The sequence below is a fragment of the Dama dama genome, chromosome 26, assembly GCF_033118175.1.
Source record: "Dama dama isolate Ldn47 chromosome 26, ASM3311817v1, whole genome shotgun sequence".
NCBI lineage: Eukaryota > Metazoa > Chordata > Mammalia > Artiodactyla > Cervidae > Dama > Dama dama.
Genome location: NC_083706.1, coordinates 38,341,777 through 38,366,166, shown reverse-complemented (window position 1 = coordinate 38,366,166; position 24,390 = coordinate 38,341,777). Strand labels below are relative to the sequence as shown.

At 36.2% G+C, this 24,390-nt stretch overlaps 1 protein-coding gene across 1 annotated transcript in view; it reads right to left on the bottom strand.

Moving 5' to 3' along the window:
• Positions 1 to 24,390, bottom strand: part of ADGB (androglobin) — a 181,338-nt gene that overhangs the window by 44,882 nt on the left and 112,066 nt on the right. Inside the window, exons 22-27 of the mRNA XM_061130178.1 lie at positions 23,683 to 23,820; positions 21,762 to 21,855; positions 18,362 to 18,496; positions 17,470 to 17,623; positions 13,468 to 13,655; positions 7,054 to 7,238 (exon numbers count right to left, since the gene is read on the bottom strand). Of these exons, the coding sequence (XP_060986161.1) occupies positions 7,054 to 7,238; positions 13,468 to 13,655; positions 17,470 to 17,623; positions 18,362 to 18,496; positions 21,762 to 21,855; positions 23,683 to 23,820 (894 nt within the window). The remainder of the gene's footprint in view (positions 1 to 7,053; positions 7,239 to 13,467; positions 13,656 to 17,469; positions 17,624 to 18,361; positions 18,497 to 21,761; positions 21,856 to 23,682; positions 23,821 to 24,390) is intronic.

Genomic DNA, 24,390 nt, shown 5'->3' with positions numbered 1-24,390 from the left:
GCCATTTGAATGACAATAAACTAATACCACATGTTCTGACTACTTCAGTGTTTAATACTATGCACATGCATGTTATTATAATTTTTAATGTCTGTATTATTTCATAATTGACAAATCATATGAGTAACATTACTCATGTGATTTGTTAATTAAATGCAGCTATCAAATGATATAATTTACATAAGTTCTTAGTCCTAGATGGAGTTCCCATAAAAATAAATTTCTTACATAGAAATTTAATAAACTAGTTGTAAAATTTATACATTGAGGGTATAAAACATTGTGAGAGAAATTAAAGATATATGTTTATTATATATATATATATATATCAATATATATATATATATATAAAGATATATGTTCATAGACCAGAAAACTCAATTTTGTTAAGATGCCAATGCTCCCCAAGTTTAATAAAATTCCAGTAAAAATCTAAAGCTATAAACCATATGGTATATCCATACAAAGGAATAATACTCAATATAAAAAAGAATGGAGTAGCAACAACATAGATGTATCTTAAAAACATGCTGAACGTGCTAAGTATTTACTTTTTATGAAGTTTTAGAAGATGCAAAACTAGTTTATTGTGACGGGAATGTGAACAGTGCTTGCCTCTTTGGGTGTTGGGAAATTGAATAGAAATAACCTGAGGGAATTTTTCCAGGTAACAGAAATGTTCCATATCTTGTTAAGAGTGTAGGTCACACTGATAGATAAACTTATCAAAACTCATCAACTTAGATTTATTTTTTTGCTCTATGTAGATTATACTTCAATAAAAAATTAAAAATGAATCACAAAGTCCCTATCCTTTCCTTCATTACTTTCTTCAAATGTGTACTTAATCATTCACAACCACTGTTATGAAAAATATTTGAGACAAATATTAAATAAGGAAAACATTTTTCTTAATATATGATAGTCTACACATAAATTAGATGAAAACAACTGATTCCAATAAAAAATGGGCAAAGCACTCAAAATTTTTTTCAAAGAAGGTAATATTAAAAGGTGATATATAAAATACATAAAAATATGCTTAAACTGCTATAATGGTAAGCAAAATATAAATAAATCTTCTTCAGCATTCAAATTGAAATCAGAAGTATGAAAAACCAAAAAATATGATAACACTGTCATTCAGGAGAGTGGGTAAAAGAATATAAATTTATGCAAACTCAATGGAGGGTAATTTGGCAATATATACCAAAATCACTACTGTCTGTACCCAGTGACTCAACAGTTCTACTTCTAAGCATTTATCTAATATATGCATATTACATGTTTAGAAAAATGTCTATTCACATTTCTTTAAAAAATTAAGTACTGTTTATATAAACTATTGATTAGATAAACATCACTATCAGTAGGAGACTGGTTGCATTAATTATGATAAATCATCAACAAATTTGAACCTTATACAACTATATGAAATAAAATGTTTTACTACTACTCATCCATATTTCTTCCTCAAATCCTCAATTGCTTAGATTTGAAGGAAAGTTATGACCAACCTAGACAGCATATTGAAAAGCAGAGACATTACTTCGTCAACAAAGGTTCGTCTAGTCAAGGCTATGCTTTTTCCAGTGGTCATGTATGGATGTGAGAGTTGGACTATAAAGAAAGCTGAGCACAGAAGAGTTGATGCTTTTGAACTGTGGTGTTGGAGAAGATTCTTGAGAGTCCCTCGGACTGCAAGGAGATCCAACCAGTCCATCCTAAAGGAAATCAGTCCTGAATATTCATTGGAAGGACTGATGCTAAAGCTGAAACTCCAATACTTTGGCCACCTGATGTGAAGAGCTGACTCATTTGAAAAGACCCTGATGCTGGGAAAGATTGAAGGCAGGAGGAGAAGTGGATGACAGAGGATGATGTGGTTGGATGGCATCACCGACTCAATGGACATGGGTTTGGGTGGACTCCGAGAATTGGTGGTGGACAGGGAGGCCTGGTGTGCTGTGGTTCATGGGTTTGCAAAGAGTCGGACATGACTGAGCAACTGAACTGAACTGAAGAAAATTTTGTGGAAAATTATGAATTTTATAGTGCCCTTACAGCATGAATACTGATGTAAAATATTATTCCTAATAAGTATATGAAATATACAGACATGCTTTTAAAATGTCCATGAGATAGCAAAAAACCTAAAGAGGCTTAATATTTTTGTTCCTAGCTCATTTCAAAGCCTTCAATATCTTTGCAATGGAATTTATTCCTTCTTTAGTACCATATAATGTTTGTTTACAGGCTTCCCTGGTGTCTCAGATGGTAAAGAAACTTCCTGCGATGCAAGATCCCGGGTCTGGAAGATTCTCTGGAGAAGGGAATGGCAACCCACTCTAGTATTCTTGCCTGGAGAATCCCATGGACAGAGGACCCTGGCGGGCTATAGTCTGTGGGGTCTCAAAGAGTCAGACATGACTGAGCGACTTAACACTTTACTTTTCTGTGTTTGCTTACAGAATATATAACTTAATCTGTCACGTCCCATTTCACTACAAATATAACACACATAAACACATTTTTTGCATGTATTTTTGGTGAGGGCCTTCCAGAAATACACACAGTAAAAAATTCATAAATGGATATGTTTCCAAGAGAAGCACCTTAAAAAACCTTTAGAAAGGAAAAAAATTCAATATCTGCTTATATGATTCATAAACATAAACTAATAGCATTCTTTAAAAATAAGATTCTGTCTGACATCTAAATAAAGAAAATATCTAATCTATGATAGCTACTCTATCAACTTCTATGGAGAAAATTTTCAACCATTTCTGTGAACCATAAAGAAGTCCTGAATAGATGGAAATAAATAGCCTTTACTTGCACAGAAATTCAATACTATAAAGGTATAATTAATCTATATAGTCAAAGCAATCAAAAGGAAAATGATGTTTTGGTTTCAGGGGAAATTTAAAATATTGTATTTAAGTTCATTTAGAAATACAATTATGAAATAGAAGCATTTTGTAAAAGAAGAACATTCTTGGATAATGGCTCTAATTTGGGGTCAATTTCTGAATTATGTTCTCATTATCTTTCTCCTTCCTTGCTATCACTTTCCTGGCCAGAAGTAAAAAAAAAAAAAAAAAAAAAAAAACCATTGTGCCAAATGTTTATGTGTGATTCTCTTGCTAAAGCTAACTTTTAAAAAAAATTAATTAATTTTTTGAAGGATAATTGCTTTACAGAATTTTGCTGTTTTCTGTCAAACCTCAACATGAATCAGCCATAGGTATACTTATATCCTCTCCCTTCTGAAACTCCCTCCATCTCCCTCCCCACCCCAACCTTCCAGGCTGATACAGAGCCCCTGTTTGAGGTTCCTGAGCCAGACAGCCAACTCCCATTGGCTATCTATTTTTACATATGATAATGTAAATTTCCATGTTCCTCTTTCCCTACATCTCACCCTCTCTTCCCCTCTCCCCATGTCCATAAGTCCATTCTCCATGTCTGTTTCTCCACTGTTGCCCTGTAAATAAATTCTTCAGTACCACTTTTCTAGATTCTGTATATATGTGTTAGAATACAGTATTTATCTTTCTCTTTCTGATTCACTTCACTCTGCATAATAGGTTCTAGGTTCATCCACCTTATTAGAACTGACTCAAATGCGTTCCTTTTTATGGCTGAGTAATGGCAACCCACTCCAGTATTCTTGCCTGGAGAATCCCATGGACGGAGGAGGCTGGTAGGCTACAGTCCATGGGGTCGCAAAGAGTGACTTCACTTCATTTTCACTTTACTATTTCTCAGACGCAAAGAGTCGGACATGACTGAGTGACTGGACTGAACTGAATATTACTCAGCCATAAATTGCTAACTTTTAAAGGGAAATAATGATAAGCTATATGAGCAGGAGGAGAAGGGGACGACAAAGGATGAGATGGTTGGATGGCATCACCGACTGAATTTGAGGAGTTTGAGCAAGCTCCAGAAGTTGGTGGTGGACAGTGAAGCATAGCGTGCTGCAGTGCATGGGTTGCAAAGAGTCGGACACGAATGAGCGACTAAACCGAACTGAACTGAAACGCTAAGCTAGTGTTTGCCTCTGTGAATGTAAATCAAAAACTTTGGAGAGTAACGTTAGGGGCAATTAGTTACTTAAAGAAAAGATGTAAGGCTATAAACAGGATAGGAGAATCGCCCACAGTACCTGCTAAAGTTTTGGAATTACAGTATTCCTGCATGAAGTAAAGCAAAAAAAAAAAAAAAAAAAAAAATCTGTACAGCATGGATTAGAGAAAAGAAAACAAAGTCATCTTCAAGAGTAAGAGTGGCATTTGGACTAGCAAAACCTAATAGTACCCTTACTGGTGTTAACATACTTGAAGAGAAATATGTATAAATATTATATTTTGTTATTTGGGCTTATCCAAATAAATATATAAAAATGGTGCAGGCAGATTGGCACGAGAAGGCAGAAAGATGAACTAGTACTGAAAATGATCTAGAGGATGTTCAGGGATGAAGGGAGAAAGATGGGAGGAAAGGAGACATGATCTGAATTAACTTGCTGTTTTAACTAAGCTCATTGTATTACTGATATAATAGGGAATTTCCCACCTTCCTGTGTCTAAAGCATGACATTTGTGCCCTAATTGTGTCATTACAATGTAGTGTCTTCTCAATTCTCTGCTCCTCCAGATTTTCATTCATATTGGAAAGGAATGTCCCTGGACTGTAATAACAGTTTTCAGGGTCAACAAGAGAGGAGAAAAAGAGTCCTGATTTGGTTGCATTTATTTTAAAAAGGAGAAAGAAAAGAAAAGTGTGAATATTGGAAAATAGGTAACAGCTAAATCCTTTTTAGTAATTTGCTTATATACTTGAGAAAATCAGCATAAACGCTATTGGGAATAATGAGAGATCAGGAAGAATGCCAGCCACCACATAGTTATGCAAAGATTAGCTAGACATTAAAATCAATTTTAAAATAAAGCATGAAGGCAGAAATCAGAAAAGGCAAGCTTATCAAAATAAATATAAGTGGATTACATCACCCCATTTCAGAGATTAGAATCTTAGATTTAGTGGAAAAAAATACCCATTTATAAGAGAAAGGTTGTAAAGCTAAATGTGTGAACCAAAATGAACAGGCAAATGATAACAAATGAAGAACCAGCATTACTATCATACAATCTATTAAAGTTGAAAAAATACTGCTTTATATTCATTTTTAAAATACAGCATATCAATAAATATAAAGCAAATATAGAACTTTTTTCAACTAACAATGTAACATATAGATATGTAAACTGGAAAATATTAGATATAAATTTGTACACATTTCACAATTAAAATAGATGTTAACATATTTTTTCAAAAAATTACAAGCCAATAAGATAAAATGTAAATGACAATTGAAATTTTAAATATTGAAACTAGCAAGTTTTCTTTTTATTATATATACATAGAGAGGATGTATGTGTGGGTGCACATGTTATTTAGACATCAAATCATTTACCTCCAAAATAGAGAATAAGTGTCCTTTATAAAACTCAATGTAATACTAACCAAAACTGATTTGAATTAGGTCACAGTGAAAACATCTATCCAATGCTCAACATAGAAAATGTATAAATCACACTAATTCCAAAAGTTTAAGTAGATATTAACAACAGAAGACCAGCTAAAACAGTTATTTGGAAATTGTAAAAATATTACAATAGTTAAAAGTTAAAGGGAAAATATGATCTAACAAGCCAAATAAAATAGTATATTCAAAACATAGGAATGTATTGAAACATCATGGATAAATAAGTTTTATTTCAAGAATGTATTCCAAATTAAAAATTAATTTATGAGACTCAAAGGGATAAACTTTGATGATTTTTTATAAACAAAGAAGTAATCAATAAAGTTCCAAACTTATATTAAAATCCTTAGCTATCAATAGAGAAAAACTTTCTTAAATATTATAAAGGGTATTTATCAGAAGTCAACAACAAACATCATACTGAATGGTAAATGCTCTAAGCCTTCCTATTTAAGAAAAACAAGTATATCATCATCACTCTTATATAACATAGGTTTGAAGGCCCCAACCAATGTCACAAATAAGAAAAACAAATGTTAATTACCAAAACTGGTAATATTCTACTTTTGTTTAAAATGAGAATGTAAAAATGGACAGCAGAGGTGTAAAAGCTAATATACTAACAGTATTTCTTTTTTCTGGGTTGTATGATTACAAAGGATTTCTTGCTGCCTTGTTTATAATTTTCTATTTTTCAGCTTTCTACATTTGGGCATGTGTTACTTTTATAGTCATAACCAAGTTATTAAAAGAAATTAATATATCTTACAGTATCACTGTTATCCCTTATTTCAGAAATAATTTTATTAATTAAAAGCTCTTGTGACTATTACATTGCAGGTAATAATTTCAACACTTTTATTAATTTTAATAAGTAGAATATTTTCTAAAAATAATAAATTTGGAATAAAAGTAAAAAAAGAGACACAGATGTAAAGGACAGTCTTTTGGACTCTGTGGGAAATGGTGAGGGTGGGATGATTTGAGAGGGTAGCGTTGAGACGTGTATGTTATCATATGTGAAGCAGATTGCCGGTTCAGGTTCGATGCATGAAGCAGGGTGCTCAGGGCTGGTGCACTGGGATGACCCTGGGGGATGGGATGCGGAGGAAGGTGGGAGAGGGGTTCAGCATGGGGAACACATGTGCACCCGTGGCTGATTCATGTCGATATTTGGCAAAAATCACTACAATAATGTAAAGTAATTAGCCTCCAATTTAAATAAATTGGTTAATTAAAAATTATTTCAAAATAATAAAAATCTATTTCTTGTTTGAAAATCTGAGAGGGCTCAAGTAATAAAGTCTTTAAAGTACAATTATAACAAATCTATCTTCAGGGACTAATGTCATGCACAAATGCAATAGTTTTCTAAAAATACTATGGTATCAAATTTTACCAATTTTACTTGTTATTTTATCTTAAAACATTTTAACCATCAGTTACATAAATATCTGTTTATGAATCTATGTACAACCAATTTTAAAAGCCACACTTACACTGGGAGCTCAAGTCTTTCTCATTCCCCAAGAAGTTAATTGCTGGTATGATAGCTTGACCCTTCCCGGTGGAGCTCACGATAACTTCTTCATTTTCTAAGATCTGTAGTTTGATGAATACATCTGGTTTGGATGTGCGAACGTGTATTGTAATAGGATGTGGCAATGCAACTTTAACCGAATACCTGTAAAGAAAAACATTCATCTTTATCAACAGTCTTTTCTTCAAACCACTGAGGAAATTGTATCATTTACTGATATGATAATCTGCAAGTAAACCTACTTTAGACAGTCAGTTAAAATCCTGGAAATGTTAGTGCTATTATAGACTTTGGCAAAAGACCCCAGTAGGCTCGGGTAAAATGAAATTACATATGAGGTGTTTATTACTATCACATCCCAAGCAGAGATATGTAACATTTTATTTAGATATGATATACACTCACTGATAAAATTTGATAGATTGCAAACTACTGCCACATAGCACCTTTCCACCATGCCCTTCTCTCCAGTGGAACAAACAGCATGGCTGGCAGTAGCTTTCAAAAGTTCACTGTCAAGAGTTTTCTTTGAGCCCCAAAAATAGAAATCAAAAGTAGTACTTGTCACCTGTGCTCTCACCCTTTAACCATGCTGGTTGGGAAACTCTCGGAAAAAGAATGAAAATATGCACTCTAATTCCTTCCTAACTCTGTCCCTTAATGCCATCTAAGATCTCTAGTCTTTTTGTTGGGGTTCTTTCCTACTTTAGGTGAATCCTTGCAAATGCTCAGGATTCTATAAACTTTCAGTTTCTCTATGAACTTGCTTTTCTATCTTCTCTCTTCTGTATCTTAAGTTTCCCTACTTTACTACTTCTTGTTTTTGGCTTTTGTACCCATGGAGGTCTCACCTGTTTAAAAACAGATCAAAACAAGACAAAAACCAAACTGAAAAATATCTTCACTCAACCCCGCTGTTCAGCCTCAACTCTGTTTTACTCCCCAGCTTACAGTCCAAGGAGAGTTGTCAACTTCTATTGTCTCAGCTCATCACCTTCCGCTCACTCACAACACCCTACTCTGCCCCCAACAAGGTGCTAAATTTGCTCTTGGCATGGTTTCAAGCAGCTTGTCACTACCCTAGTGAAATCTCAGTTCGCATCTTCCTTGACCTCTCAGGGGAATTTGACAGGGTTCAATCAACCCTCATTTCTTCTTTCTTCAAAAACCTTTCCCCAGGGGCATAACAATTTTAGTACCTCCTATTTCAGAGGTGATTTTTTTTAGACGTCTCTCACATCGACATTCTCATAAATATCAGAGAATCTTAATATTCTGTCCAGGATCTGACTCTTTTTGTACAAACTTTCCCAGTCACTTCAATAGGCAGAAATAGAATAATCATTTTCAAATCCATGTTTCCAGTCCAGCATCCCTATGCAATGTCCCTCAGACATTTCACTGGTCTACCAAGTTTAACACGTAAAAATGAATTAATCGTCTTTCTGTTGCCCAACCAGCAAATAGAGTCCTCTTCCTGAAACCTCTATTTAAATAAACAACACTTACTCTCCAACAGTTTCCCAAGTCAAACCATAATCAGCCAAGATTGTCCATTTCACTTCCTTGATATCTTAAAATCCTTTATTTTCCCTCTAGAGTCACTGTCACTGTTTGTTATAGGTTAAATTGTTTCCTCTCAAAAACCTGCTGGAGTCCTAACCGCTAGCACCTCACCATGCCCCCATTCTTGGAGATATTATCTTTCAGAAATCATCAAGTTAAAATGAGGACCTTATGAAAAGGAGAAATCTGGAGAGAGACACAGGGAGAATGGTGCATGAAGAGGAATACAAAGACCAGGGTTATAAACCTACAAGCCAAAGAATGCCAATGATCAGCAACCTCTAGAAGATAGAGAAAGCATGGGGTATTATCTCCCTCACAGCCATCAGCAGGAATCAGTTCAGCTGACGCTTCGATCTCCCAAATTTCAATGAAAGGGAATCAAGTATTTAATCATGTGTGTTAGAAAGGTAACTATTCCAGTAGTAAAGGATGGATATGTAATGAATAGGGGCTTCCCTGGTGGCTCAGATGGTAAAGAATCTGCCTGCAATGTGGGAGACCTGGCTTTGATCCCTGAGTCAGGAATATATCCTGGAGAAGGGCATGGCTACACACCCCAGTATTCTTGCCTGGAGAATTCCATGGACAGATGAGTCTGGAGGGCTACAGTCCATGACAGTCACATGGAGTTGGGCACAACTGAGAGACTAACACATATGTAATGAATAAGGTGATACAGAAAGAGAGAGAGAGAAATAGAGAATATAAAGAAAAAGAGTGAATATAATGGAGAAATATATTCCAGAAACACAGTGTTTCTGTAGATAAAACATAATGAGACTATGAAGTAGCAGAGGACACTTAGAATAAAGAGGAGGGCACAAGGATATAAAATTAACACACAGAAATCCCTTGCATTCTTATACACTAACAATGAAAAAACAGAAAGAGAAATTAAGGAAACAACACCATTCACCATTGCAACAAAAAGAATAAGATACTTAAGAGTACATCTACCTAAAGAAACAAAAGACCTATACATAGAAAACTATAAAACACTGATGAAAGAAATCAAAGAGGACACAAACAGATAGAGAAACATACCGTGTTCATGGATTGGAAGAATCAATATTGTCAAAATGGCTATTCTACCCAAAGCAATCTATAGATTCAATGCAATCCCTATCAAGCTACCAACGGTATTTTTCACAGAGCTAGAACAAATAATTTCACAATTTCTATGGAAATACAGAAAACCTCGAATAGCCAAAGGAATCTTGAGAAAGAAGAATGGAACTGGAGGAATCAACCTGCCTGACTTCAGACTATACTACAAAGCCACAGTCATCAAGACAGTATGGTACCGGCACAAAGACAGAAATATAGATCAATGGAACAGAATAGAAAGCCCAGAGATAAATCCACGAACCTATGGACACCTTATCTTTGACAAAGGAGGCAAGGATATACAATGGAAAAAAGACAACCTCTTTAACAAGTGGTGCTGGGAAAACTGGTCAACCACTTGTAAAAGAATGAAACTAGAACACTTTCTAACACCATACACAAAAATAAACTCAAAATGGATTAAAGATCTAAATGTAAGACCAGAAACTATAAAACTCCTAGAGGAGAACATAGGCAAAACACTCTCCGACATAAATCACAGCAGGATCCTTTATGACCCGCCTCCCAGAATATTGGAAATAAAAGCAAAAATAAACAAATGGGACCTAATGAAACTTAAAAGCTTTTGCACTACAAAGGAAACTATAAGCAAGGTGAAAAGACACCCCTCAGATTGGGAGAAAATAATAGCAAATGAAGAAACAGACAAAGGATTAATCTCAAAAATATACAAGCAACTTCTGCACCTCAATTCCAGAAAAATAAATGACCCAATCAAAAAATGGGCCAAAGAACTAAACAGACATTTCTCCAAAGAAGACATACAGATGGCTAACAAACACATGAAAAGATGCTCAACATCACTCATTATCAGAGAAATGCAAATCAAAACCTCAATGAGGTACTATTACACGCCAGTCAGGATGGCTGCTATCCAAAAGTCTACAAGCAATAAATGCTGGAGAGGGTGTGGAGAAAAGGGAACCCTCTTACACTGTTGGTGGGAATGCAAACTAGTACAGCCACTATGGAGAACAGTGTGGAGATTCCTTAAAAAACTGGAAATAGAACTGCCATATGACCCAGCAATCCCACTTCTGGGCATACACACTGAGGAAACCAGATCTGAAAGAGACACGTGCACCCCAATGTTCATCGCAGCACTGTTTATAATAGCCAGGACATGGAAGCAACCTAGATGCCCATCAGCAAATGAATGGATAAGGAAGCTGTGGTACATATACACCATGGAATATTACTCAGCCATTAAAAAGAATTCATTTGAATCAGTTCTAATGAGATGGATGAAACTGGAGCCCATTATACAGAGTGAAGTAAGCCAGAAAGATAAAGAACATTACAGCATATTAACACATATATATGGAATTTAGAAAGATGGTAACGATAACCCTATATGCAAAACAGAAAAAGAGACACAGAAGTACAGAACAGACTTTTGAACTCTGTGGGAGAAGGTGAGGGTGGGATGTTTCGAGAGAACAGCATGTATATTATCTATGGTGAAACAGATCACCAGCCCAGGCTGGATGCATGAGACAAGTGCTCGGGCACGGTGCACTGGGAAGACCCAGAGGAATCAGGTGGAGAGTGAGGTGGGAGGGAGGATCAGGATGGGGAATACATGTAACTCCATGGCTGATTCATGTCAATGTATGACAAAACCCACTGCAATGTTGTGAACTAATTAGCCTCCAACTAATAAAAATAAATTAAAAAAAAAAAAAAGAGGAGGGCACAAAGGTGAGAGGTGTGTGGGAATTTCAAACCAAAAGCTCTGATATATGAGAGAATGGAGTCCATAGTGAGGACTACTTATCTATGTATTCTCAGGGAGATGTGAGAATACATAGAAAAGTATGAAAAGAAGGGTGAGTTGGCAGATAAGAAGAAATCTACACAAGAGAAAGTGAAAGAGGAGAGGGAAAAAGTTGGCTTAAAGCTCAACATTCAGAAAACTAAGACCATGGCATCCGGTCCCATCACTTCATGGCAAATAGATGGGGAAACAGTGGAAAAAGTGGCTGACTTTATTATGGGGGGGCTCCAAAATGACTGTAGATGGTGATCACAGCCATGAAATTAAAAGATGCTTGCTCCTTGGAAGGAAAGTTATGACCAACCTAGACAGCATATTAAAAAGCAGAGACACTACTTTGCCAACAAAGGTCCGTCTAGTCAAGGCTATGGTTTTTCCAGTGGTCATGTATGGATGCGAGAGTTGGACTATGAAGAAAGCTAGCACCGAAGAATTGATGCTTTTGAACTGTGGTGTTGGAGAAGACTCTTGAGAGTCTCTTGGACTGCAAGGAGATCCAACCAGTCCATCCTAAAGGAGATCAGCCCTGGGTGTTCATTGAGGACTGACGCTGAAGCTGCAACTTTAATACTTTGGCTACCTGATGCAAACAGTTGACTCATTGGAAAAGACCCTGATGCTGGGAAAGATTGAGGGCAGGAGGAGAAGGGGATGAAAGAGCATGAGGTGATTGGATGGCATCACTGACTCGATGGACATGGGTTTGGGTGGACTCTGGGAGTTGGTGATGGACAGGGAGACCTGGCGTGCTGCGGTTCATGGGGTGGCAAAGAGTCGGACATGACTGAGTAACTGAAATGAACTGAACTGAACACAAGAGAAGTGTTAGAGATGGAACAGAACAAAGAGAGAGTAAAAAGAAGGAAGAGTATTATGAAGAATATTTAATGAAAGCCAAATAGGATGACTAAAGAGCCTTCGAGGAAGGTGAAAGAGGAGAGTGAAAAAGTTGACTTAAAACTCAACATTCAGGAAACTAAGATCAGGTATCCAGTCCCATCACTTCATGGCAATAAATAGGGAACAATGGAAACAGTGAGAGACTTTATTTTCTTGGACTCCAAAATCACTGCAGATGGTTACTGCAGCCATGAAATTAAAAGATGCTTGCTCCTTGAAAGAAAAGCTATGACAAACCTAGACAGCATATTAAAAAGCACAGACATTACTCTGCCATATAGGTCTGTATAGTCAAAGCTATGGTTTTTCCAGTAGTCATGTATGGATGTGAAAATTGGACCAGGAAGAAGTCTGAGCATCAAAAAATTGATGCTTTTGATGTGGTGTTGGAGAAGACTCTTGAGAATCCTTTGGGCTGCAAGGAGATCAAACAAGTTAATCCTAAAGAAAATCAATCCTGAATATTCATTGTAAGGACTGATGCTGAAGCTGAAGCTTCAATACTTTGGCCACCTGATGCAAAGAGCTGACTTATTAGAAAAGATCCTGATGCTGGGAAAGACTGAAGGCAGGGAGGAGAAGGGGATGACAGAGGAAGAGATGGTTGTATGGTATCACCAACATGGGTGGTGATGGACTTGAGCTCAAACTCCAAGGACATAAGTTTGAGCAAGCTCTGGGAGTTGGTAATGGTCAGGGAAACCTGGCATGCTGCAGTCCATGGGGTCATGATGAGTTGGACACAACTGAGTGACTGAGCAACAACAAAAATAGGATGAGGACTACGAAACCACATGTGCAACATAGGCTGTATCTTACATAACATTTATACAATCATATTGCTCTCTGTTTTCAAAGGAGTATAAAATTAAAGTTCAAAATTAGGATTTTACAAAAAAATTTATAATTTTTGATAATATCAATATTTAAATATAAAGTCAACTATTTAATACAAGATATTAATATTTTAAAGGAATGCATCTCCTTTCTATTACATACCTGAATATAATTTTCTTATCATTGGGTATGTAATAATCTCTGATTTCCTTTATGGCAAAGGTATTACATGGAGGGTCTCGAGACAGGCACGGGAGTGGATGATAAGAACCAATGAGGCGCAGTTTCCATCGTGAGGATGACACATACATGTCACCAGTATATGCTTCAGCCACGAATGTATAGCCTTTCTACAACAAAGAAGAATTACACTGAAGTAAGTAATATTTTATTACTAGTTTTCAAAGATACAATGTATGGTTTCACTAGGGTTGGTAGTATAGTGGTGAGCATAGCTGCCTTCCAATATATGGGTGGTGCTAAATCACCCTTATGGCAGAAAGTGAAGATGAACTAAAAAGCCTCTTGATGAAAGTGAAAGAGGAGAGGGAAAAAGTTGGCTTAAAGCTCAACATTCAGAAAACTAAGATCATGGCATCTGGTCCCATCACTTCATGGGAAATAGATGGGGAGACAGTGGAAACAGTGTCAGACTTTATTTTTTGGGGCTCCAAAATCATGGTAGATGGTGATTGCAGCCATGAAATTAAAAGATGCTTACTCCTTGGAAGGAAAGTTATGACCAACCTAGATAGCATATTAAAAAGCAGAAACATTACTTTGCCAACAAAGGTCCGTCTGGTCAAGGCTATGGTTTTTCCAGTGGTCATGTATGGATGTGAGAGTTGGACTGTGAGGAAAGCTGAGCGCCGAAAAATTGATGCTTTTGAAGTATGTTGTTGGAGAAGACTCTTGAGAGTCCCTTGGACTGCAAGGAGATCCAACCAGTCCATCCTAAAGGAAATCTGTCCTGGGTGTTACTGGAAGGACTGATGCTGAAGCTGAAACTCCAATACTTTGGCCACCTGATGCGAAGAGCTGACTCATTGGAAAAGACCCTGATGCTGGGAGGGATTGGGGGCAGGAGGAGAAGGGGACGACAGAGGATGAGATGGCTGGATGTCATCACCGACTCTATGGGCATGAGTTTGAGTAAACTCCGGGAGTTTGTGATGGACAGGGAGGCCTGGCGTGCTGCGATTCATGGGGTTGCAAAGAGTCGGACGCAACTGAGCGACTGAACTAAACTGAACTGAAGTCACCTCAGCTGTGTCCGACTTTGTGTGATCCTATGGACTTGTAGCCTGCCAGGGTCCTCTGTCTAAGGGATTCTCCAGGCAAGAATACTGGAATTGGATTGCCATACCCTCCTCCAGAGGATCTTCCTGACCCAGGTACTGAACCCATGTCTCTTATATCTCCTGCACTGACAGGCAGGTTCTTTACTATTAGCGCCACCTGGGAGGCCCCTTCCTGTGTATGTTTTCATAGTACTAAAATGCTTTATCTTAATATACATAAAAATCTTCCAATCTCTTGATAAGTGACAAATCACTTAGTATTATATTTTGAAATCCCTCTTAAAAACTTCTAACTTACATGTTTTTGGAGAAAATGGAACACTTTAATATTTCTGTTTGTATGTTTCCCTGGCCATTAAAAAATGTTTAACTGTGGTAGATGATTAGTACATTTCCTTCTAATTCTTCTAATGCTACCTAAGACAAGTTATTTTTATTTATTTTAATCATTGCCTCCTGGATTAGCCCAATAGCTTCCTACTTGATTTTCTTGTCTTTTCAGAATCACCTTTCTAAATATGAGATGAAAAATGCAGAAGAGTTTATGGAAATATAGCTCCCTTGGTATGACAAATGGCAAGTAAAGCGATTGAATTAGCAGAGGTCTGGTTCCATGGAACCCAGTTGTGAGCCTGGAGATGAACTCTTTAAACTGGAGAAAAGAAGTAATTAAGGAACCTGGGAAAGTGACAACACACAGAAGTTCAAAGCAGTTCTGAGTTTATAATTCCAGACATTTCTATCAAGGCAGGAAAATACAGGCTTTGTATTCCAGTTGCTCTCTGATGCAGAGAAAACTCTCTGATGTGTTTATGGTGGTTTAGTTGTATCTGACTCTTTGCAACCCCATGGACTGTAGCGCACCAGATTCCTCTGTCCATGGAATTCTCTAGGCAAGAATACTGGAGTTGGTTGTCATTTCCTTCTCCAGGGGATCTTCCAACACAGGAGCCAAACCCGGTCTCCTGCACTGCAGGCAGATTCTTTACCGACTGAGCTATGAGGGAAGCTGATGTGTTTAGATTTCCAAAAACAAAAATTAGACATACACAAGACAGAATGAATTCATAACACTCCAATAAATATCTTGGGGTAGTAACTAAAATCCCAATACCTGTAATGAGCTCAGAATTGCAACACCCATAAAGACTTTCGATATTATGTTTGGGGCAAGTAGAAAAGAGAGATAAATAATGTATGCTAAAATATTTTTACCTGCAAATATTTTTTTTACTGCTTTTATTATTTGAGCTTGTGGGACTAATGTATTACAGAAGTCAAACAAAATTACATGACTCATTTCATGTTTGTCTAGACTCAGAGAACAATTTTGAGGGAGAATAAAAGATTTATAAAATGGTAGGATAGATATATTGATAAGTGATAATCTGAAGCTAAACTAGTGATAGGATTTTAAGAGAGAACCTGGCAGTTTTAAAGGATCTCAAGACTCTGGAATAAAAGTGTAACATAGTAGAGTACCTAGTACTGAGAAACCACAGAGATTAAGTATTTCAAATCACAGCTTATGGTCTTTGAAAAACTATGAAAAAAATGTCTAATTATGCTGAAGGATTGACTGTGTAACCAGAATTTTTTTTTTAAACTTAGACCCTAGTTCTATGTATATACATTAGAAAAAGTTGACCTAAAATAGGCTACATATGTGTCAAATGCCTTTGCAAGTGCCAAAATGCTATTGCAATCACAGACTAAAAACAATGGGGCAATGATTATACTTTAGGTGGGTTGGAAGTCTTTTTCAAGGCTGTTCTGTTCAAGGCAGTTCTGGGAACTACATTGTAGAAGAGCTTAGTAACCTGGAGAAATATTTGAAGACCAAGAATCGTGATGAAAGGAAAAGCATACCACAAAAAGGATGACAGAAGCTATTCTGCTATTCATACAGTTCTATACTTTCTTCCACATTCTCTCTATTTTGTTCTAAAAAAAACACAAGATGACAGGGTAGAAGACAGGAAATATTTGAGAGAGGGAATGGCTATGTTTGTTGCAATCCCAAATTTACAATTTAGAAATAATATTTAAATGGAGATAGAGTGTTCTGAATAGTGACTCAATGGCATCATTTAAAGCTAAACCCCATATTAAGTTTACTCAAGGAAGGGAGGTTTACAGTGGAGCTACAAAGCAAAAGCTAAACCAAACCCAAAGTATGTTACATGTGAATAAGAATCAGAGTCTTGTGTGGTTCCAATGAAATACTCAACTAAAGATCTCTACCAAAAGCAGGTATCAATGACTTAATTAGTATACTTATCTGGTGAAGTAAAGAGCTCATCTCTAGAATTTAATGACATCTGTGAACTTAGTAGAATATCCCTTTGAATGAAATCATCTTTTTCTTATGGATCTTTGAGACCTTTGATTTCCAATTACAAATGTAAGAAATTTTCATATTCAAAAGGAAATCTAGGCCAAATCTGGTGAGTGGCTGTATAAACACAATCTTCAAACATATTTAGGAATCAAATAAAAAACCCTGCGGGAAACAGAGACAACCTAATGATGATTTGGTTTAGGGATAAGACTAAATGTGCTCTTTACCTCCATTTTCATTTTAAGGATTTGTATGATTTTATAATTTTAATAATGGGGATTTCTAACATTTTCCTTTTGTCATATTTTCTTTGGCAAAAAGATAAGAAGAAGATTAAAAGGCAAATGTTCTGGCACTCACATTAAGTACCTATTGCTGTCAGATACACGAGACTTCTCTGAAGAAAGACCAGGGCCTAATTATGGGCTGAAAACACATCTGTTCTACCTTTTGCTGGAAACTCTCAGGGTACTGGCTTCTCATTGCTATTTTATCAAATGAGAAGAATCAATTTAAACCTACCTTATTCTTGGTATAAAGATAAGGCACCACTTTTTGGAACACTTTTGGCACTTGTTCCATTGTGTCGTTGTTAACAATGTGGAGCATACAGACTGGAAGTGTAGTATATACTTTGGGAACCAAAATCATATCTTGAGGAACCAAAAATGTTTCTCTGTAATTACAAAAGAGTGAAGTTTCCCTTGACGTGAATCATAAAGAAAGCTTGAAATTAGGTTTGAAGCCAAGAAATAAAAAAATAGGTTTAAAGTTGCAAATAACTTAAAGGTATACATATTGTTTTCCTTTAGAATTCTAATTAATACATTATGTTTTCATGCAAATGCTAACCTTTTAAGAAATACTATTTATAAATAATGTGTGACTAACATGCTATTGCTTGGAAATGAAATGATTTATTTCTATACTAAAAGCATATCAGTTTATTATATTATGTGTGCGTGGTTAGTCGCTCAGTCGTGTCCATCTCTTGAGACCTCATGGACTGTAACCCACCAGGCTCCTCTATTCATGGGATTTTTCAGGCGAGACTACTGGAGTGGGTTACCATTTCCTCCTCCAGGGGATCTTCCTGGCCCAGATACTGAACCTGCATTTCCTGTATCTCCTGCATTGCAGGTGTATTCTTTACCTGCTGAACCATAGGAGAAGCCACATTCATCAAAAGATTTAATAGTTAACTTCATATTCTTCATATTTTGTTTAATGAAACATGGATAAAATTTCTATAATAGCTCATTTATTCACATCAGATATGGAAGGAATTTTAACTAAGTTCTGAAAGCAAGTTAAATGTTCATACTTTTACTACTATCACAAATAAAACTCTCTATATATGAATATTTTATACCACTTAGGGGTGATATTATTTGCCAATATATGATAGCCTCACCTGAAAACTATAAACCAAGTATTTGGTGGCTGGTCTGTGTAAGTCACAGTATAGTCAGCAAAAGCAATCTTAGTTTCTTCATCTTGATAGCATGGATAAGATTCCATAGATTTGCACTTGCTTTTAAACATAAGTCTGGAAAGGTAAAAATAATTTAAGTACCAATGGCAAAAGCAATTTTTGAAACAAATTCTATTTATAAAAAAATGAATAAAAAAAAAAACCAGTATAAAATATTACAGTCCACTGTTGGATGGATTGAGTACTTCATCAAATGAAGGCTTTTTGTGTGTGGCTCAAAGGCAGAGGTGACCATTTTCAGGTAAACCATGATGTCTCTCGAAGGTGCCCAAGGTTATCTGAAGTTCTTAGTTGAAGGAAAACCTAATTCATGACTCTGGGAGTAACTGAAATTTACAGATGGGAAACCAGCACCAAAGATCAAGCTATAAGGGTGAGAAAATTAGAAGCAGGAAAATTAGCAATAAAACTGAGTAGAAGCCACTGAAAGTCTGGGGATTTGATGTAGAGAATAAATAATAGAGTGTAGTTTACAGTGAGGAATTGATTTGAAAAAAAAAAAAAAAAGATTTAAAAATAAACCCTAAAAGCAAAGGCCATGAACAAGGGGAGAGTGCCAGAGTTTTCCTTGTACATGATTTCTAGTGCAATTAGGTTTCTCCATGATTGCCCTGCTGAAAGGCTGTGGTATATTCCAGAACACAATGGAGATGATCAGAGAGATCCTGGGTCCTGTAGCTCCCACCCAGCCAGGAACCAGAACCAGCCTCAGTAGCATTAGGAGTCTCAGGTCTTTTGTAAAATGTTGGGTATTAGCTGGGACAGAAGCTCTAATGGTCATAGACAGTGGTTCTCTGTAGAGGTCTAGACAGAGCTAGAATTGTGCTCGGCTTCCAGATGGTGGATGACTTGACTGTACTGTCAGTGGGAAGCAAAGCCAGAGAGATCCTCATGGAGGACAGGATTCACCTGCTCTTTCTGATCGCTGGTCTTTGGTAGTGGAAGGAAAATGATAGGTTTATATTTGCACACCTGCGTCCTTGGTTGTGTCCACTCTTTGCGACCCTTTGGACGGTAGCTTGCCAGGCTCCTCTGTCTATGGGGTTTTCCAGGCAAGAATACTGGAGTGTGTTGCCATGCCCTCCTCCAGGGGATCTTCCTGACCAAGAGGTTGAACCCACAGCCACTGTGTCTCCTGCATCGCAGGCAGATTCTTTACCCCCTGAGCCATCAGGGAAGTAGGGTATTAAAAAACTTTTAAAAATAATTACAAGAACAAAGACCAGGTTGGTTATATCTTCTGGTTCATGTGGCATTTTTTTGGTACTTTCTATATACAGAACCATATTGCCTGTAAACGGTGGTTTTATTTCTTCCCTTCAAATTCTGCTGACACTTATATTGCTTTATTACATTTCTGCCATTTTCAGAATTTCAGGATTACCTTGAATAAAAGTGTTTGGGCAGGCATCTTTGTCTCAATCCCCAACTCAAGGAAAAGCTTTCAAATTTTCACCATGAATTATATTTACAGTAATTTAAAAAATATACTAGGTACTATAACATATTAAGGAAACTCTTCTCTAAATTTAGTTAGCTAAAAATTTTTAAATTTTGAATTTGTGTTGTTTTTTTTCAATTTTTTTTTCTGAACCTATCCGAAGAACCAAATGATTTGTTCCTTTTCCCTGTTAATGTGCCGAATTAATGCATTTCCTAATGTTAAACTACTCTTCCAAGTCTCAGAGTGGGAAACCTACTTAATTAAAAGATATTATTTTTTTTATAGAATTCCAATTTTGATTTGCTACATTTTTTCATCTAATTTTAAGAGGGTGACTGGTTTGCAATTTCAGTTTTTTTTTTTTTACTATGTTTGCTGAGATTTTAAAATCAAGGTTTTGAATTGGTAAATGTTTCCTCTTCTTTTCTGTTCTCTAGAAAATGTGTAATATTAATCTTGTTTCTTAAATTGACTAGTTGATCCATTTAGCACATTGCTAGAGAATATATTATGCATCCTTGCCTTATTAGCATTTCATCTAGATTATTACTTTACCGTTTCTGCAGTAGTGCCAGAACCTTAGAACTCTGTACCTCCATTTACCCAATTTCTGCATTTTGCTTTGCTAAGGTTAAGATTTTACTCCTACATGTAGCTATTAGTCTAATTGTCCTTTGAAAATAATATGTCTTATTTTTCTGGTAACTTTGAAGATTTTTCTTCCGGCCTTTGGTTTTTAGCAGTTTGACTATGATGAGTCTAGCTACGGTTTCCTTTGTGTCCTTTCTGCACAGACTCTGCATGCAGAGTCTCTTGAAAATACAAGTTGATGTATTTTATCAGTTTTAGAAATTTATCAGCTATTATATTTTTATATTCTGGTACTATAATGATATAAATCCTGGACTTTCTAAGCATGCCCCATATTTTCCTTAGATCTTTCCTTATTTTCCACTATTTTTCTATTGACCTATCTCCCAGTTCACTAATCTCTTCCTCTATTCTGCCTGATATGCTGTTGAACTAAAACATTTTAAATTTCAGTTGTTAGAAATTGTATTTATGTCATCTCCATTTAACTGTGCTTTATTAATCTAAACTTTTCATCTATTTTCTTTTTATTCTTTATTTTCTTGAGCTTTTCCATTATAGTCGCTGTTAGAGATTTGGTCTGCTAGCTCCTACATCAAAATGGTCTGCTTCTTTTATATATTTGTTGTTGTTCAGTCATTAAATCGTGTCTGACTCTTTACAACCCCATGGACTGCAGTGTGCCTGCCTTCCCTGTCCTTCACTATCTCCCAGACTTTGTTCAAACTCATGTTCGTTGAGTCAGTGATGCCATCCAACCATCCTATCCTCTGTCTCCCCCTTCTCCTCCTCCCTTCAGTCTTTCCTTGCATCAGATTCATGCCAAGAAGATTTGTGGTTAAAATGCAGTTTTCCTAAGGCCCACTTTACCTCACTTGTCCCTGTTTCTAGAGTGCTGTTCACCAGGGATTTCAAGTGATGACTTTCACTGTTGAAGCCTGGTGTGCTACAGTCCGTGGGGTTGCCAAAGAGTAGGATGTAGATTAGCAATTGGACATCAAAAACAAAAATAGTCTCCCCTAGCAGGTCCTAAACTTTTAACTTTTGTCTCCTGAGCACCAAAAGACTTCAAGAAACTTTGCTTTGCTTCCAGAGCTTTCCTGCTTAGAATATTAGATAAGTGCAGTGAAGACTAACACGTATTAAGTGGGGAAGTTCAGAAGCCATCGGATGTTTCTAGCTGCAGTGATTAGGGAAAAATCCTACGAATATGGTGGCGTTTGAACTGGAACTTGGAGGATACCAAGATACTGCAATTAAAAAGAAATCATTATACTGCTTTACCTTAAGAGAGAAATTGCATACTGTTCTATATTCTGTTCCAACACAGCCCAAACTCTCTGAAGAGTATCTGCAACACTGGCATTTTCCTTCATATCTAAAAATAACAATACAGAAACTGTAAGGTGCCTGAAAAATCATCTTGTTCTAAGCCCTCCTTTTACAGGTGAAGCATTTGAAACTCACAAGTAAGGTGATATCCAGAGTCAGAAGCTTTACTAGCAATAAAACCATGTTTAAAATACAAAGCTATGAGCCTCTAGCTGAGAGTTCTGATCATCATTTTATGCTGTTTCCCTTCATCTCTAGTTAAAAAATCATAAAATCTCTTTGATCTAATTGAATATACTCATCAAAGAGTTTACAACAAAAGATCACTTATCACAGCAAAAAAGTCCTTATGAACACTCTTCTATCAGAAACTATAATCCATCCATTTTTTTCCTAAAGAACAGTGGCTAATGGGATCTCACTGAAGCTTAACCTAAAGCATAATCCACAAAAGGCTTAAGAGGAGATGATCTGACAAAAAAATGTGAATCCATCATAAGCGTCTCAAATTTAACATGTCAGAAACTGACTTTCTTTTTTCTAATTATCTTAATTTCTTCATAGAACTTACTGGTATCTAAAGTCATTATCTTAACATATTTACTTTCCATTGCATGCCTGGGACCACTATAACACAAGATTCACCAGAGCAGAAACCTTGGAAGTTTTACTAATTTCTGTAAGGCCAGAACATAGAATAGTTCTGCACACACAAGAATTATTCAATAATTATATGTTGATTGAGAACACAAATACTATTAAAAAGCTGCTCATTTTTGTCTTTATAAAGAGAAAAAATTTATTATATGATTATACTTTTTACAGTATATATGGACAAACAACAGGGATATTTTTCTATCACAAAACTATGCAATGCAGTTTATTTGTTTAACATTTATGGATCTACAGATTTTACTGCTTTGATGAACATTTTGATATTTCTTATTAAATATTTCAGAGATACTTTTACAACAAAATGTTTCAAAATACTCAAAGAATTCTATGGGAGGCAAGGCTTTTTACATAAAAATGTCAACAAAATTTGCAGAATGAAAATAATTGAATATAATTTTTTGCCTTTGCAGTGTTTTATTTTGAGCTGATAAAACAGATCTTTTCACAAAATAGTTTCATATACAAAAATATATTTGATTTGATAAATACAATAACATACTTTGAATGCATTTTACGCTTTCTAAGTGTATGATGCCATGGACATACGTGGAAGCGTCTTCATTTAATTCGTTCATGCATTCACTTTGAAAAATGGCCTAGAAATGTAAAATTATCTATGACTTAGCTGAAACTGCTATGCATTCCGCTAGGCACTGGGGATGAATGGGGAAAAGGCCAGTTTCCTGTTTTTAAAGAGCTCACAAAAGATTGGGAAAACACAGCTGATCATTCATTCAGCCAGTATTTGCTGTGTGCTCAGTCTGTCAGACACAGACTAAAGCCACACTGCACTAAATTGCAGAAACAAGAGCTTGAGCATACCTACCTGCACCCTGAACTCAAGAAATTTCAATATTTATAGAATTTAAAACAATTAGCTGAGCCATAGAGTTGAATGAACCTAAAATACTTTTTGTTAGCATGTAAACAAATATTCATCTTTACTTATGCAGGGGCTTCCCTGGTGGCTCAGATGGTAAGGAATCCTCCTGCAATGCAGGAGATCTGAGTTCAATCCATGGGTTGGGAAGATCCCCTGGAGAAGGGAATGACTACCCACTCCAGTATTAAGGTCTCCATGGACAGAGGAGCCTGGCAGCCTACAGTCCATGGGGTTGGGAAGAGTCAGACATGATTGAACGACTTTCACTTCACTTATATATGCAAGTTCATTTTATAAATGATTGAAAGAATATACCTGGTGTTCTTGCTTTCATAAGCAATCTGACATATGTTCCTCTCCACATGGCTTGAATTTTAATTGCTGCTGCTATTTCCTCTGGAGAATACTCTTTATCGCTTGTTGGCACACTGTTCTTAACATCTACCCATTCCACTAGAAAGAGAAAAACAAACTTTGGACTAAAAGTTAATCTAATCTCTAGTTCAGTTTTCACTGCTTTTAACTTTTAAGGTCATCTGATGGGTCAAGTGCCACACTGATAGATTTGTTCTTATATTTAACTTTGCCTTCTGCAGGTGGTTCCTTTTTAGAATATAAACATTCTGGAGAAGGGAAATACTAAATATTGACACTTCAGTGAAATACTGTTGAATTCCTCTGTGAAAATAGCAAGAAGGGTCTCCTAAAGTTGAAAAAAATGTTAAAATCGTGGGAATAGAGCATTGGAAAAGGAAGAAATGAGGGTTACTGAGATCAGAATATCTTCCCAGAATTCTTCAAGTTGTACTATATAGATTAGTGACTGTCTGCTTTTTAAGGTCAGGAACAAATAAAACTGGGATATTCTGGGCTTCCCTGGAAATATGTGGAACAGGGGACACATGTCAGATCTTTGGAAACTTTTGAGCTTTCTCAGGGCAAAGCTTGAACCCTACAACTGTCAGTACTGACATATTCTATCTACACCACAAAAATTTGGGGTGCATTTTTCTCATTACGTAT